This window comes from Strongylocentrotus purpuratus, unplaced genomic scaffold (assembly GCF_000002235.5).
Source record: "Strongylocentrotus purpuratus isolate Spur 01 unplaced genomic scaffold, Spur_5.0 spur5_scaffold_13, whole genome shotgun sequence".
Classification (NCBI taxonomy): Eukaryota; Metazoa; Echinodermata; class Echinoidea; order Camarodonta; family Strongylocentrotidae; genus Strongylocentrotus; species Strongylocentrotus purpuratus.
Window position 1 is genome coordinate 36,004,666 of NW_022145598.1, and position 17,493 is coordinate 36,022,158.

A 17,493-nucleotide genomic window follows, 5' to 3' on the forward strand; every position below is an offset into this window, starting at 1 on the left:
ACTCGAAAGCAGAAGAGTTTTAGGGGTTAATTTTTCTAGTGCTTATATAATACATCCTCAGGGGCATCCAAATATATCACCCTTTTAAAGAATCACTATCTGGCCATTTGAAAAATTTCCCAAAACTTTGTATTACCGTACCTTTAAGTAACTGCTACGGGTTATGAAGTTAGTTTTCTTACCCTCAATATACAATGCAGGATACACTCAAAGCCACACACTGCATACAGTATTCTATACAACACAATTTCCTCTCAGTTATAAAAGCACTTCACAATTTGGAGTACAGAAAAGAAAGACGTCAAAGAAAATAACGCAAACATTATTCTGATATATTTCACTCAGCTGTACTTTATTAACTTAGTTGCACTGTACAATTACATTGCACAGACAGCGTAACCCAATAAAACATCAATTCAACTAGTGTTTGCATGAAAGTAAACACAGAATGAAACAAAGGAAACGCCCCAGACCAGAGTACATTCATCAAACCATACCACTACACTATCAAATTACATTAATGATATGCTAAGCAAATAAGGCAACTGCTTTAAAGTGGGTAAAATTGATATGCTGACAATTCCACATACATGTATTTCACTGGTTAATTCCAAAAATATATATCCTGTGCTTAGTGGTTTGTTTATCTCTAATCCAAATAAAACATCAATTTAGCTGATACATCTGGATTTATATCGTGCTTAATACAAAATACTGTCTCTAAGTCATCATTATTACCAAAGTCATCAGAATTATTCATGAACAGTGTTCACCATCTCCACTCCATGAGGAGTATTCTTACCATATTGGCATCGGGAGGGAAATTGCATTTTAATTTTTGTTGATTCATGCCTACAGTGGTTAGAAAGGGCCAATATTCTAAACACAGAATAAGCGTCCTTATTCTGAACATGGAAGTTGGGAGTGTTCAATATCTTGAAAAATAGGGAATACTTAGGTTTAAATATTTTGAGAATTTTGTTCCATGTCAATAAGACCAAGTTCACAAGTTTATAACTCAGTATTCTGGACGTAACAAAAGTGCAAACTATAGAGCTATGACTGATTAATATGAGACTATGCCATATGGTTATTTGACATTTCAAGGATACTGGTGTTAATAACGTAACATAAGACGCCTCCTAGAACACAATCATTATTCTTATTGAGATCACAGATATATCCTGGTTGTTTCCTACTTCAGGTACTGTACAGGAAAGAGAAACCATATTACTGACCACATACCGGTATGGAAGAAAACATGTTTATTATTCAAAGGGTATTTTTCACTCGACCAACTCCCAAGCATTGCACTGAATACCCAATGAAGCTCAGCTAACTATTATTGAATGCGGTCAATTAATACGCTTGGTAGATTAGTCTGCCTGTCCAAAAATAGTCAATTATTTATCCACAGATGTTTACTATACAGATACAATGACCATCTCAATTTAATAAATCTTGGATGACTGGAGTCCCTGAATCCTCAAAGATTATCAACATTGATAAATAGTGAAGAAGATGAAATAAACTATTTTGGTAAAATGCAAATCTACTCAGCATTACATACAAGGACAGGGGGGCAAATGTATCCCTGGTGTAGAAATTGATTAAATAGAATGGTGTCAATTAATTAAATAAAATGATGTCAATCAATTAATAGAATGGTGTCAATCAATTAATAGAATGATGTCAATCAATTAATAAAATGATGTCAATCAATTAATAGAATGATGTCAATCAATTAAATAGAATGATGTCAATCAATTAAATAGAATAATGTCAATTAATTAGATAATTGAATGATAGCTGATGCTTGTATGGATCTATGAGAGTATTAAAAGCACTACTGGATTGTTCTATTATAAAACCACAAAAATTTCCGCAAGCAGGAAATGCTTGAGAATTTCACATAAGTGGTTTCGGTTTTGTCAAAGTTTCGTCTTGCACAATTTCTTCTTTTCTTGCTTTATAGTATAAATTGTTTGCATTTTCCATGGTGCTGATCAACACGGAGCAATGGGAGAGCTCAGAGTTTTCTCGAAAGGCTGGTCATTAATTTTTGGCATAGGTAAAAAATGTAATACAACATGGCAACTATCCTAAATAACATTTAAGGTTGTTATAAGTAGATCGAGGGTTTAGTGACACAAAGACGTAACTCCATATTTTGCCAAAATGAGTATTTGATATCAAAATGTTTTTAAAAATGTAGACTTTCCAGGCAACACAAAGACTTAACTCCACCCAATACCCCATTGAAGTCAATGGCTAGTGAAACATAGACTTAACTCCTTAAGGCCCAAGTGCTCAGTGACACATAAACCATTTCATTCCTGGCTTGGGAGGTATAAAAATCATTCTTTTCCAGTGATTATCTTCCGCTAAATATGCTACACTCTAAATCAAATATAGAGTCGACATCGTTCGTCTGATTTTGTTTTCTGATTCCATTTTAATCACAGATATAAACTATTTTTTTTAATCACTCCATGTCTATCAGATGTGTATGTACAAATGAAAATGTGCAGAGGAAAAACAATATTCAAGAGTGCATTTCTAAAAGTACTATCCGCATAAATATATCTAAATATACATCTACAAGCTTTCTTTCTGATTGTAACACATGTATCTTGCCATGTAACGATCGATGGTTGCAGTAGTTATAGAAACACAGACATGAATACATGGATATGTAAAGGCTCATTCAAATGTGGTGCAGTAAACCAGAGAGTTTTTGTTAACGTGTCAATGGATGGTTATTCATGCAACAAAGTTCCTACATGTATTCACGTAGCTCTGTATCATGAGACAGAGAAATGCGACGTATAACATTAATGTCATAATTTGTTTTAATGCCACGATTTACTGCAGCATATCTGACGAGGCTTAACACATGTGAGTTTATTCTCATTTAAGTTGAGAATTTGAGATCGATAATGACTTCCTGGATTCATCGAGTTGATAGGGCAAAGGTTCTTCACATTAGTTTTGAAAGAGGAAAAGAGGATTGTCCCCTCTTAGGCAATTCCTAATTTTCTGTCATTTTGTAATTTTTCAACATGCACAGAACTTTGAAAGGTGAATAGTTTGTTGCAGAACGCTTTTGTTCAAGATACAAACGTATAGATGTACATGTACATTGGGAGAGCCGACTATAACAACTGATATTTAATGGTGACAGACAAATCAATTAAAAACAACCTAAATATTCCAAAGTTAACTTCTATTAGTATTTTGTTATATCTTTCTTGTTGATTCACCCAGAATATGAGATAATGATAAATATGAGATAATTATGAATATGAGATTTTGTACTCTTCAAGTATAACCATTAATCAAAACTACCGAATTCCACAACCTTTTTAGCAGTCATCAGATTCCTAATTATAATTAGATTTAAATACATGTATATATTATTTATCTATTCAAAGCATTGGATAGATATTTTGCTAAATTCAATAGTGCTCAAAGCATTCTACACTAAGAAAGGAAACGATGTGTTCAGGACACCAACGATCATATAATTTAGAAGAGAAATCTTAAACATAATATATCTACATTTTTCTTGAAGCAAATTTACAAACCATCTACAGTTTACACCCATGCAAATAACTGCAATTCTAGTCAACACACAACTCTATATATAGTCTGAATGATACAGAATGTTAACAAATCAATATATATCTTGATTAGGAGACCCTTTCATCTCCCCTCCCCCAAATAAAAAGACAGGGTAGGCCTACATAGGAAAATAAAATATTATCGGCTGCCCCGAAAAAGGCCCTCACAGAGTAACCAACTATGAAATTCTTACTGATCAAAATGCAACTTGATATCAAAAGTTACTTCCATCCATTGCACCAATAAGACTATTTTACATGTTATAACATCTAAAAAATGAGTTTTACAAATTTTCTAAATACAAATATGTATAAACTAAAAATGAAGCCCCCCTCCGAATCAAAAGGGAACAAAAATGGATATACACGTACAACGGTACATGTAAGGACATTTTTCACCGGGCAGCCGAAACAAGGCACATGCATGGAGTGCTCATGAATATAACACTCACTAAAATGAGTTCAACATCCCTCAAATAGAGTTGCACTCTAACCAACAGCTGAATACAAGTATAAAAAATAAAAAGATGATTTTTTTTTTTTTTCGTTGTTGGTAAATTTAATGTATTTTGACTATTTTCCAAACCAAGAAACACCTCTCAACTTGATCCCTATAAAATACCCAGTAGGATATATCTACAGTCCTGCAATATCAAATATACATTCTGTATGTAAGGAAGTAGACTATGGACATGCTGTGCAAACATAGATACTACTGAGTCTACCGTATATAATATGGCAAAATCATGAACTTCTGCATACCGGTACACATAGTCTACCGGTAGTCTACTCTAGTCTATGCTATAAAATCGATGTACATGTATGTCACAAGGGACCTCTTTCATATCCATCCCGACTCCACATAAGTGATTCACAAGATTTCATTCAAAAGAGGACATTTAAGGATTGCATGATTTCAACAATTTATAAATATATATCCAGAGTTGATGGAAACAGTCTTGAGCTTGAAGCAATTCTTTTTAATATCTCCTGTGCCTTACTCTGTATACTATGTAGGCAACGGAAGAAATACTGTAGTCATTGAATTTGCAGGTTTATTTTTGCGTAAGGTTATGAGACAAATATACATAATAAATATCACATGAGAAAACAGCTGCATGATATCAATTATCAACCCAAAATATTCACATAAAACTTGAAATCAAAAGCATTGCATTCCACTAAAAAAAAAAAAAAAAAAAAAAAAAAAAAAAAAAAAAAAAAAAATCAAATTTGAAGTGAACACCTGAAAGGATTTCTCTTCTGTAACCAATAATTCCGTAATTGTATGCTTTGTCATTCTTGTACATATGTATACAAATTACAAGTGTAAATCGATTTATAAGATTATCTTATCTACATGTACCTTTACATGTAATCATAAAAGGTGTTGGACGAACAAAAATCAAGTACAATGTGTATATGTATTACACTTTTGGGGAAGAAAAAAACAAAACCTTTTGGTTGCCCATGATAAAGTTTTGATGACGAAAACATTAAGGATTTCACCATATATTTTTCTTTTTTTATTATCACATGGTGCAACCAAGGGCTCAAAGCCATCAGTTAGCTCATGATGAACATACACTTCCGTAAAAATGAAGGAAAAAATAATAATAATATTAATGTGACCGGTTTTGTTTGTTTAAACACCACTTTCACGATTCAAATGTGCTTTTAAAATATGCAGACAAAACATATTTTAACCCACTTACTTTTGATATAGTCCCACACATTATTTCCATTATTATATTTTTAATGAAATAACCAGTACTTTAAATCAAATAAAAATAAGCAAGGGACATGTCAAACAAAAATAAGTTTTATAATAATTTGGAATGAGAAGTGTTAATTGTCCTTGGAAACAGACCTTGTTACCCTGTAAACAAAAATACGAAAAGAAAGAAAAAAAAACCTTCAAAAGTGGTCTAACATTCCACAATGCAAGGTCTTGCAGCCAAATTATCACATGAATCAAGGCCGTTTAGAACCTACTTGTATGCATTCATCATTCAAAAATATCCATAGTGGTTGAGTAAATTGCTAACAGACCAGCATGCAAACATTACCAGTATAAATTTTCTTTTATCACACAAATCATACATCTTCAAATAATACAAATTTGTTTGAAACAACAAAGAATGAGGTCATGTGACCCTTCTTTTGCTTCAATTACACATAACTTATAATATCCTGTTTTAATAGTGATTGCATTGAAACAAAAATATATTTATATTTTTAGTATCTATCACATGCTGACATGAATAATTTAGTCACAAGACCACCATGATTTCATCATAATGTACAAAACAATCTGAATGTATACATCACATGATATCTGAATATACATGGTGGATGATGGCACACAGAGTCTACTGTGAACCATGTTATGCTAACATTTGTAAAGGTTGCATGTTACAATGCTCCTCCTGTTAACAGACATGATCTCAACAGACCATGGAACACTATACCAACTATTGGAAATGGAAGAACCGTCTCATACACCTTGGATTAAATACATGTTATATTTTAATAAATAGTCAACAGATTCCTATTAAGATTCACAAGTCATACAGATGAAATTCCCTTTGAATATAAAGCTCATAGAGGACAGCCACAAACGATTTGCAATTTTGTTAAATGATCGTTTTCATCATCGCAACGCCTCGTCACTGCCTCTAATCATGTGTCTGCTTTTTATGATGTATTACAAAGGGGACCAAAGACTGAGCACATGTGCATGCTGACTAGTGCAATAAATCCTGCAAATACCTGTATATACAAAACAAACACTCTGCACTATGAAATCAAGAATTAATTTACAAATTAAAAAAGAGATGTTCTCAAAATATATGATATATAACAAGATTACACGCCCAACCTAAAACATGAAAGCATTAAACACATGAATAAGATCATCTTACACCATAAAGCACTGAGGCTAGAATTACATCATTTAATTGAACATGTTTACCTCAAAATGGAGTTAGATTTTATATATATGCATGCATGTACACGTAAACACACACCGTTTGATACAAGACTCTCTTTCAGCGTACTGTAATTTAAATAGAATTTGGAAAAAATACAATGTGTGCACACACATCATGGAGAATCAATGCAAATATACTATTGCATGGAGAACATGACTAGAATTGATTGGAAGGTCATCAAAGAAAACAAACAAAGGAGTACTGAGGCATACCAATATATTTGGTAAAAGGGTGGGGGTAATAATAATAATAATAATATATGAGATTTATATATCGCCATTATCCATTTTAATTAAATGCTCAAGGTAGCCTAGGAGATTATAATATAATACTATTGATCATATATAAATAATGGTGAGTATTACTTGGTAGAACATTAGCAAGAGTGTTAAATAAAAAAAGGCCCATACTGATAAATAATTAAATAATCATCCAGTAATTTTGAAAGCTAAACCTCTCTGTGGTATAGAGGAACTTTGGTAATCAAAATAATAACTGTTTCTTATAAATTGCTTTACCAATCACAACATAACAGACCGAAGCGCTAAGCGTTTTATTATCTGTCACTGGATTCTGTTATGATTGCGCACTTTACAGCGAACACTCTCAATTTCCTTTGAGAGTATTCCAGACGGTCGCCATTTTACCGGACAGAAGTGCCATGCATTTCTGGTCAAGTGATTAGACCGCTTGATAACAAAACCTCTAGGATCAGTTGGTGCACATGTATGCAGTATCAAGCTAAAGAACTTCAGTACATAAAGTCTATTGGGGTTACACACATTTGTGTTCAGACTCACAATAAGCCATATTATGCATCAATCTCTACACAGTTAAATACTTTAATAGCATTTTGGAATTGATCTGAAAAAGAAGACGAGTACTGCTATTCAAAACATCATTAACGATACCGTTTGTCAAAAACCTTGAGTAAAATTCCAGAACATTTGCATTGTTACATGATAAAGTTAAATTATAATATATGATAGCGTCATTTGCACAATTTGAGCTTCAACTACCAACATTCATCATTAACTTTGACAATTGACATGTTAATTCATACACTGGATACATTCCAGTAAGTTCATTATTTGCCTCCATCAATTGTAATGAGAATATCATGCTATGAATTTGGAATTATTCATTTCGGGGGGTTTCACTGACATAACTTAAATCTTCATGTAGATAACATGCAGCCAGGTGCAAAAGGATAAAAATTCCTGTTACTTCACATGATTCAAGGTTTCTGTACTGCCAAAAAAGCAGAGTTGAAACATTTCTATAAATCTATTCCTTAGCCCAATTTCCCTTGCATCACAATCTTGCATTTTCAATATCAAACATACATATTAGCCTGTGAAAATATCAAATTGTACTGAAAGAACTGTTTTTCGTTTGCCATTTTATTACAAAATAATTCACCGTCATTAATCCATATCAACCTTGCTAATGTTTTGCCATACTTTATGTCTGAAGACAAACAATGTTATAATATCAGCGATGACCAAGACAGTGATGTATAAGATGGCTTGGATCATCGATGGATCAGTATGGGTGGAGTACTCATCACGTCGATGCAGGAAGTCTAAATGAACAGCTTTCATCTGGTAGTAGGAAACAAAGGCCATGGCTACGTGAAACATTTGATGTCCGTGACCGACGATGTCGTACTTACCCGGCTGCAGCTTCTGAGGGTACGGCGCTGCAAAGAAGAAGATGCTTGGCAAGATGAAGCTGACCTGCAAGAAGTGAAAGAAGAGGGCCTGGTCCATGGGTTGGTCTGAGAAGAGACAGCCAAGAAGGCGGTGGTAGATGGGCGTGATGATGAGCACGTAACCCGCCCCAACCGAGCCCAACTGCCACAGCTTCCTTGCAAAGGGATATGGCCGCTTATACCGGTACTTGGCGAAGCTACAGCAGAAGCACACGCCGTAGCTTAGGACGAGCAGCAGGGGGATGAAGAACCAGCTTACAGAGTGCATGAACGAGGGAAGCGCCGAGAAGTAATAGTGAGCCAGGGAGCCACCGAAGCCATAGATGCTCATACCGAGGTAGTCTATGAACCAGCAGGTGTAATGCGTCAGCTCGCTGTGTGAGTGGAAGAGATGGGCGATCGCGCTCAGCAAGAGGAACGTACAGCAACACGCGCAGAAGATAGCAAAGATCAGTGCGTAGGGGTCGTTCATGACGTCCAACGGAGAACAGAACTGGTAGGACTGGTACAGGAGTATAGAGAAGGCAGCGGCATGGGTCCAGACGTTCAGACTCTCGTTGTGAAGCTCCAGGAAACTCTTGGCGTAGTACGTGAGGCCATGGTGCGGCTCCCTGTATCCATACTGTAATCACAAAATAGCAATCCTTGATGAGCATTTTTCTAGAACTCTTTTAGACAATTCATTATTAAATCCATGAAGAAAATACATATAAACTCTTTAATTCTTGGATATTTCAAAGCGACTTTTAAAAGTCCAACATGTACATCTTGCTTGACTTTTATTATTTGAAACCAAATTCTAAAATGTGCATCTTTTTAACAGAAAATACATGTATTTACATACTGTACATTGTACCAACTGTGTACACTCGAAGCTATATAACTAAACGTATGTTTCATATCTGTCTACAAATCTTAGAAAGCATCATGGGTAAGGGATTTCTTAAAATAAAGTTTTTTAAACTTCCAGTAATTATATGATTAGCTTTATAATCTGCATTTGAATGAACATCTTTTTCATTCCTATCAATCACAGTATAAATGGAGCTATAGTAAAGATGGAGGGACTATAAATAGGGTGTTGCAAGAAAGTTGCGATCAATTGCAAATCCCCCAAATCAAGAGAGAGGAAGAGAAGAGGGGGAATAAAAGCTAGATCTAGTTAACTTAATTTAATTGTTAAAACTTTAATCCGAACAAAATAATAGGAATTTTAGGAAACTAGTGGGGCATTGCAAGAAAGTTGAGTTGCAATCGATTGCAAATATCAGTTGCAAATTTTGCAACTTGCAATCAATCGCAACTTTCTTGCAATGCCCCATCAGTGTGACTGTGGGGAGAGAACAGACGATGAAACAACTTTTCATCTGCCACCCCCCCCCCCTTTTTTTTTGCCTCCCAGAACTCTGTACTCCCAAAGATTTTGAGTCCTGCAGTGGGCTTGAGTCACTCAAAAAGAAAAAGAATCATTAAAATGAGTTTAATCACTATTGCTTCTCACTTGAGAACCTGATCCTTCTACAACTCGGACCCTAATGTATTTTACGTCCCTACACTATTCTAATACGACGTACTTTGACAAAGGGCTCTTGGAATATCACAGGTACTTCATCGACGTCTCTCGTGTCGAAATCCGCTGATCCCCGGTAGCCATTTTTAGATGCTCCCCCCAGGAGACGACGAAAGTTCACGTTTTCCCACATGGTAAGGGGTGCTTCTTATTACACCTGCCAAAACCTGCAACAACGAATAGAAAAAAATGGGGGTTATTCAATTAAAGATAAAGACCAGTTATGGTCATGCGATTGCATTGTGAAAGAAACGTTGTGGAATTGATCAGAAAAGGTTGATCATCTAGCATATACATGTAAGTATTGGTGTGTACTGCAAAGTTCTGGAATCATCAAAATAATAAGAAATTTGGCCCAGTCTTGGTAAAGTTACAAGCACTGTACACAGAAAGATGTATAGGCCTACACCCCTCTATGGGACTACGCGACACTTGCACGATATCTATCCGGTCTAGTTAGATATAATAATTTACCAAATATATCAAATATATCAATTAGTAGGCAGTTTCTCGGCAAAATTTGTATCATTTGTATTTCATTTTTTAGAGGGGGGGGGGGGGGGGCATTTCTAAAACTGGTCTTTACCTTTCAAGATATATAGTTTGCAATAGTCTACAATGAGACATACCCACATAAAAGAACACTGGAAGCTGTTGACCCCAATATTTCTTTCTGGAGAGTAATTTAGGTCAGGAAAACTTCAAAAGGGTTCAGAGGAAAAAGGAATGAAATAATTAAAAAATCACTTGGAGGATATATCTCATTTTTACAACAGCAGATTAAAATGAGTTCTTGGTACTTTTCAGTTGAATATAAAGCCTGAAAGATCCAGAAATGAAAACTAGAGGGTCTGGTAATAGCCCGACACTGGTGTTCCAAGTTAATATTTAACTACCGGTACTGAAACTGAACTTGTACCACAGTGCATGCATAACTGATAACTAATTACTAATACCAATATACACCCATGAACATGTAGAACCAGTTGTTGCTCATCTACACTGTGTTTAACTTTGATCACATGAAGGACAGGTTATACAAAATATAAACCAGCACAAATTGATCCAATCAATCTAGACAAGGTCACACAAATTGGTAATACATACTGTACGTTGTTTTGAGCCTTTTACTGGCATGTACAAGTATCATTTTAAAAAGATGATTTTTCTTAGAATTGACCCAACAATGTATTTTTACAAGAAACTCGTGAAGCACCAAATAATATGGAACTCCCTCCTGTTCCAATATGAAAACTATTCCTGTTCCATGACACAAATAAAGACAAACAAGCAACTAAACCGTAGAAATCAATTTTATTGAGCCAGAACTGAATTGAAGTAGGCCTTCAAAGGTTAGAAGAAAAAAAAAGTATTAAGAAACGTGCTCCCAGGTCTTTCTGGATCATTGAACATTCGAAGACCTACGTGTACATGTGCATGTACATGTACTTTGATAAGCGCTCAAAGCTCAAGAATGTGTACTTAATGCTTTATACATGAGTAGGCCTAAAGCATATTTGTTTAGAAACTATTGTGGGTTGGGTATTTCCATATATTTGGCTCTAGAAAGAAGTGATCCAAATTTCATCCAAATATTTGTTTTTCTTCAATTCAATAAAGGTTTTATTCAAACATGTCTGGCAGCCAGTGGTTGAAATGCACAGGTGTAGACTACAAACTGATATGTGATACTGATTTCTTTAAAATATAAATGTTTAAAGTTCTTCAGTACAGGGCAAACAAGCAAGTGCAACAAGCTATACAAACAATGATTACAAGCGCATGTATTCATTGTTGCATCATAGTAAAAAAATTGTGATATCGATCTCTATCTCAATTTGTAATTCATTATCCATGTAATGATATTTTTTTTTACTGGTATATCAACTAGTTACATGTATATAACAAATGATATCTACATGTATGTGCATGCACAAAATAAAAGACTGGATTAAAAATATGATAATAGTTTCACCTAAAAAACAGAGAAGAGATTCTGATTGCACTTAAAGTCTATGTATTTCTTAGATCTGAGCACCGATTCCTGTGTGAACAGCCCTATAGCCTCTTTATTCCCTCACAGACTCTAAAAGTTATGAATGAAAGCCCAAACTGAACCACAGAGTCCAAAGTCTCCTCTCAGACTGACGTCAATGCTTACACCCACGATACCAGACTATTGTGGAGGAAACTATCTCTCAAATATTTGTTGTCAAGGACCAAAATTCTTGCTTTCATTCTTGATATGTGTAAGATAAAGAAAAAGTACAGACAAGGACAAAGTCTGGTACATGAACTAACACTTATAAAAATATCCTGCAAGAATATTTTGCTGGGTGTGCTGTTTTCCTTGTATGTATAAGTGGGATAGAGTGGGCTCATCCAATAATGTGTATAATAATTAACTAAAAATACAATCTATGTGCACACTTGAAGTCTAGTTGAGTACCTTATCCAGATAGGCATACATTCAGATTGATATGATGAAGAAACATGTACATACTACATACAATAGGTACATGTACATATACCATTACAATGTTCACTACAAGATAAATTGTCTAAATCGCATACCAGTCTCTAAGCAGTAAACTGTGAAGATAAAAATTATGTACACATTCAACAAATATATAAAAGAAATATCATTAGAGATGTAGAGGGTTTTGTTTTGTATTTTTGTGTTGTACTTTTTTTTTTTGGGGGGGGGGGGTGTTGGCTTGTTTTGTGTTTTTGTTTCTTTGTTTGTTTATTTTGTATCATGCTGTTTGTTTTAATTGCTCAAGTTTATGAGAAATATCCTACATTTCAAGATGAAAAATCTTGCTTGCTAAATTCTTCTTTCAGCTTTTAAATAGCAGTACCAGTACATTCATTTTTTAGACAGTTAATAATTTTTTCAATTTCAAATATCAATCATACCAGAGCCCATTCTCTATCACAAATATTGCACCATGTATAAAGATATGTTCTATCGTAATCTAATGGGGAAGGGGGTGGAAGGGCGAATGAACCTGATGGCTGGTGCAACGTACACAAGTAAATGAGTTTGATTACTGGAGCAACTAAGTGCAAACTTTAATATATGATATATCCCTGTACAATTAGGTATAGATTATTTGAAGATATTGAAATAGACAACCCCCCCCCCTTTTTTTTTCTTCCTGTAGGACCTTCATGTACATGTACATGTATCATTAAATGTACTATGGTGTATTCCGAGTAGACAGAGCATATTAAAGGATTTGGGATAATCATAGATACATGTACAATGTAGGTCTCCTTGGATAGCAAAACCTATATACTTCCAGAAACATTCCACAAACAAATAATTCTCAACAATCATTATCTAGCTCTGAAAAACCTTTTATAAAAAAAAAGTTATAAGGGGGGAGGGTTGACGGGGGGGGGGGGGGGGGGGGAAGCTCTGTGAATTCTCTGAAAGCTCTGTACAATTTGTATTCAAGAAGAGAAAATAAAAAGACATCTATTCAAGGAATCTCTACCTATTCTTCCCAGGAGGTAGATGTATTGTGTACATATACACACATGTATAAATGAACAAAAGTCACCATTCATAAGCAAATCAATATCTACCTCAGGGAATAATTTTCCTGGTATCGCATCGCAATTTGCTATGCATTTTTGCATGACTGCTATACAAAATATCTTTTGTGTAGCAGTTTTCTTCCATAGAAATGTACAGAATTTCATTTGAAATATTTATCCATCAGCTAAAATTGCTAATCAAAAAAATTGTGGCAAATTATTCCCTGTACCTTGCACATGAAGGAACTTCAAAAAGAGCCTTCTATTCTATGAAAAGTTTCAATCAATATATCAATGCAGACCCTGGCAACTCGACAAAACCCCAGGACGCTTTTATTGTGTTTGAAACACTTCACTGACTTTGAAAGTATAGCAAACTTTTGTTGTGAAAGAGATAGCTAACTTGTACACAAGAAGAATATTTCAGTGATGTTGCATGCACAGGCAATTCAGAGCCATACTGCTGTTACTAGTTGTACACACATGTTCATGTACAGTAGGTCAAAATTTTCCATAATATAGTTTAAACAGAAACATAGGAAAGAGCTTAAAATAAAGAGAAAAAAACTAAAACTCCTTTAAACTGTGCAAAATTTATGAATCACAGAACCTTGCCGATCCATCTACATTAGCCCGAATTCACAAAGCAAGGTTTGAGCTCAGACCAAGGTTTGACCTCAAACCTCCTTTTGTTTCGCCAAACCTCCCTTTGTTATTTACAAACCAGGTTTGTAAATAACAGAAGGAGGTTTGGCGAAACAAAAGGAGGTTTGAGGTCAAACCTTGGTCTGAGCTCAAACCTTGCTTTGTGAATTCGGGCCATTGTGTTTGTAGACAGAAGTTCTGGCGAGAGAACAGAATAGGAATATAATAAACGTCGCATTAGCAGCCAGCCATCAGCACAGCGCTTCAATCTATTATTGTCCTCTCAGTTGTCATAGTCTCTCAGTATTAAATCTTAAAACTATATGAGTAATATCAGTCGGTATCAAATGCAAGCTGAGGCATTTAAAAGTGCAATACAGTTTGTTTAAATATATAGAATAGAGAAATGACAAATAGACTTGAAAGTGTTGTGCACCCAATAAGCCAGTTCACGGTTGCAGTCTGAGCATGAGCAGATAAAGATCATTGCAGAACGAATTGTGAAATTCACGGAGACGGAATACTGGATACGTGCTCATGAAAGTTATGTAATCACTATTCAGTTATGCACAAGCAGAGCACTCCATGATACACAGGTGGAAGTATTCTTTGAAAAGGGGAAACAAAGGCTAAGTATGTAGCATCTCCATCGATGTAGGAGTAACTATTTCAAAATGTACAAAGTGGGCCCTCTTCATGTTTTGAAGATCTGTGGATATTCGGGGTCATTGCAGTGATGTGCTAACCGTGAACTGGTCTATTGCCAATTCACTCCAGGCGAGTCATTCTAATGGCTTTACCGATGCATCAAGTTATGAATAATAATAAAAATTGTATGAAGTATGAATACAAAAAGTAAAGACGAAGAATTCTCTAGAGTCTAGTCCTCTATCTGGACTGTTTCTGTGTCGCGCACCCAATCAGCTGAGAGAATAACACACTCTCAACTTGATATTTCAGGCCAATTTTCGATTTTGTACAATTTTGTCAGCATATCCTTAAAAGTTAAATTATTTAACTTCAGTTTTAGGCGCTAGTGTACTTTCGAAACCATTTTTGACCTGTAACTCCGGCTTTAAGATACCCTACTCAAACATTTCGGAAATCAAATAAATCTTCATCAAGTGTTCAATTAATGATTTGAAGTCGTTATGTTTCTTACCTGTTTTGTGTCGATTTTCTTATCTCTTTTGGGAGTATTTTTCCTAAAAAACCTGAGTCATTATAATATACACTTTCTCACAGGTTTCACAGCAAACCGCTGCACAAATACAATACAATTGCATACCGACGATCCGAACGGGTGCGGGTGGGCCCACGTGCGTGAAGTTAGCGATCGTAATAATTACAGATTACAGTCGATAACTTCACGCACGCTTTCGCGCCCGCACCCCTTCGTCGGTATGGTATATGCAATTGTATTGTAATTGTGCAGCGGTTTGCTGTGAAACCTGTGAGAAAGTGTATATTATAATGTCTTCGTTTTTAGGATAAATACTCCCCCCAAAATAAGAAAATTGACACGAAAGGGGCAAGAAAATTGACACGAAAGGGGCAAGAAATATAACGACTTTAAATCATGACCATTATTTGAGCTATTGTCTTTTATTGATGAAGATTAAGTTGATTTTTTGGTATGTTTTAGTAGGGTATCTCCACGCCGGAGTTACGGGTAAAAATGGATACGAAAGAACACTTACCCGGGACACTAGCCTAGCCTAGACTAGCGCCAAGTTTTATACCAATGAATCAGACTCAGACTCAGTCAGAGCACATTTTAAACTCACTGTTCAGAGCTCAGTCAATGCGTTAAGTAGACCTAGACATGTGTGCATTCAATGGCAGACAGTGACAATATGGAGTAACTACAACTCTATTAAAGCTGGTGTGATTAAATGTAAAGCATTTAGGTCATTTACTAAATTTTAAATGGATCGCAGATACATTAATTCACATTCCTTTCTAGACACGCCTTCTTTTACTGCAGTCTATCGACCATGTTCACACACCCGACCGGTACCGTTTCTAACGGAGAGGTCGTCGCGGTGCGGCGTCGGTACACACGATATGGACTCGGCGCGAGTAAACGGTTCAATTTGATATGCCTTCTCTAATTGATTAACTAGAGACAAGCGTTCAATAATGCATTTACATGCAAATTTAGTCATAATCATCATAATGTGAAAACGATTATATTGCTCTATATTACTATACTTACAGATAACTTGTTCTCCGTAAATCAGCTTGAAAAGGTCGTCGACATCTGGAAGTCGTGTCCGTAACTAGGTAATCTGGGAGCGGCTCGAACTAACTCGCAAAATGCACATAAAATATATACCGGTAGTGCATGCATTGTGCGCATGCATTAACCCTCCCTACACAAATAACGCGTTCAACCATTATCTGTGTGCATTCTCCGTGGGGCAACTTCTAGTTTTATATCAGGGCCTATTTGAAATGAGGCCAAGAATCGTATGTTCATTCAACCTAATATAGCGTTTTTTAAACATCAAACCTTACAAATTCCTGTATATTATTTTCATTACTTATTTAATTATCAAATATTTCCGATATAAGATCATTTTTATTTATTCAAAGCATTCTTTCAATAAATGTAAACGGCTGGTAAATGAATACGTGGTATATAGTTCCATTGATGACCGTTCCTTATACGGTGTATATAAATATGTTTTCTAGTCAATTATGACGCTCATTTCAACAAGGTCAACATCTTCCTGGCATGGTATCATTATTAATAGTAATAAATAATTTGCTTTCATCTTAAAATGACAGAAATACAGGGACACCAATAGAAGGAATACATAAAAGAGAGAGGTCAGTTAATTTTTCATATTTAAAGTTCATACTCGAAGGAAAACTTTATTGATAGTCAAAGTTGACTGATTGCCATAATACACCAACAAAATCTTCCATTTTTTTCAGGAAACATCGCCTTCTTATTTAGTCTTCTTCCTCTTTTTCCTTTCAGTTTCTGTAACTAGAAAAGAAAAATTGTTCACAAACTTCGTGTATACCTTGTGAACATGTTGTACGTAGATTTCATATTCATGTTTTTGGATGTTTGTTTGTATGCTTCGGGGTGTGCTTGTTTTTACAAGTCCACCTCAACTATCCATAACTTTCCTACTTTCTATCGGATATTGATAAAAGTTCACTCTCATTTTTCATTTTTTATTTTTTATGGGGGTGTACTTACGAGGCCGACGGATAGAGAGGGGGTGTGATAGGGGCTCGATTCGATCATCTTCTTCCCACATTCTTGTTAACTCTTTCTTTCATTAGTCATTTGTCAACAGGAAATCAAGGACTTATATAAGGCGTTATTTCCAAATCCATTTCCACACCGACTTAACGTGAGGTCTTTGAAACTCCTAGTTATCA

At 35.2% G+C, this 17,493-nt stretch overlaps 1 protein-coding gene across 1 annotated transcript; it reads right to left on the minus strand.

The window, feature by feature from the left end:
* Positions 1-6,559: 6,559 nt before the first annotated feature.
* On the minus strand, positions 6,560-16,415 carry LOC578799 (membrane progestin receptor beta). The gene is made up of 3 exons (XM_778947.5): positions 16,310-16,415; positions 9,905-10,067; positions 6,560-8,952 (listed from the first exon to the last, which is right to left on the minus strand). Exons 2-3 carry the CDS (start codon positions 10,031-10,033, stop codon positions 8,044-8,046), a joined length of 1,038 nt encoding a protein of 345 aa, XP_784040.1. The 5' UTR covers positions 10,034-10,067; positions 16,310-16,415; the 3' UTR covers positions 6,560-8,043.
* Between the last annotated feature and the right edge of the window lie 1,078 nt (positions 16,416-17,493).

What these genes read in the sequence shown, in the direction of transcription:
- LOC578799 (XM_778947.5), bottom strand. Translation starts at nt 10,033, where the DNA reads ATGTGGGAAAACGTGAACTTTCGTCGTCTCCTGGGGGGAGCATCTAAA. An exon ending in TCCAAGAGCCCTTTGTCAAA is followed by an intron (nt 8,953 to 9,904) that starts GTACGTCGTATT and finishes TTGTGATTACAG; the next exon opens with TATGGATACAGGGAGCCGCA.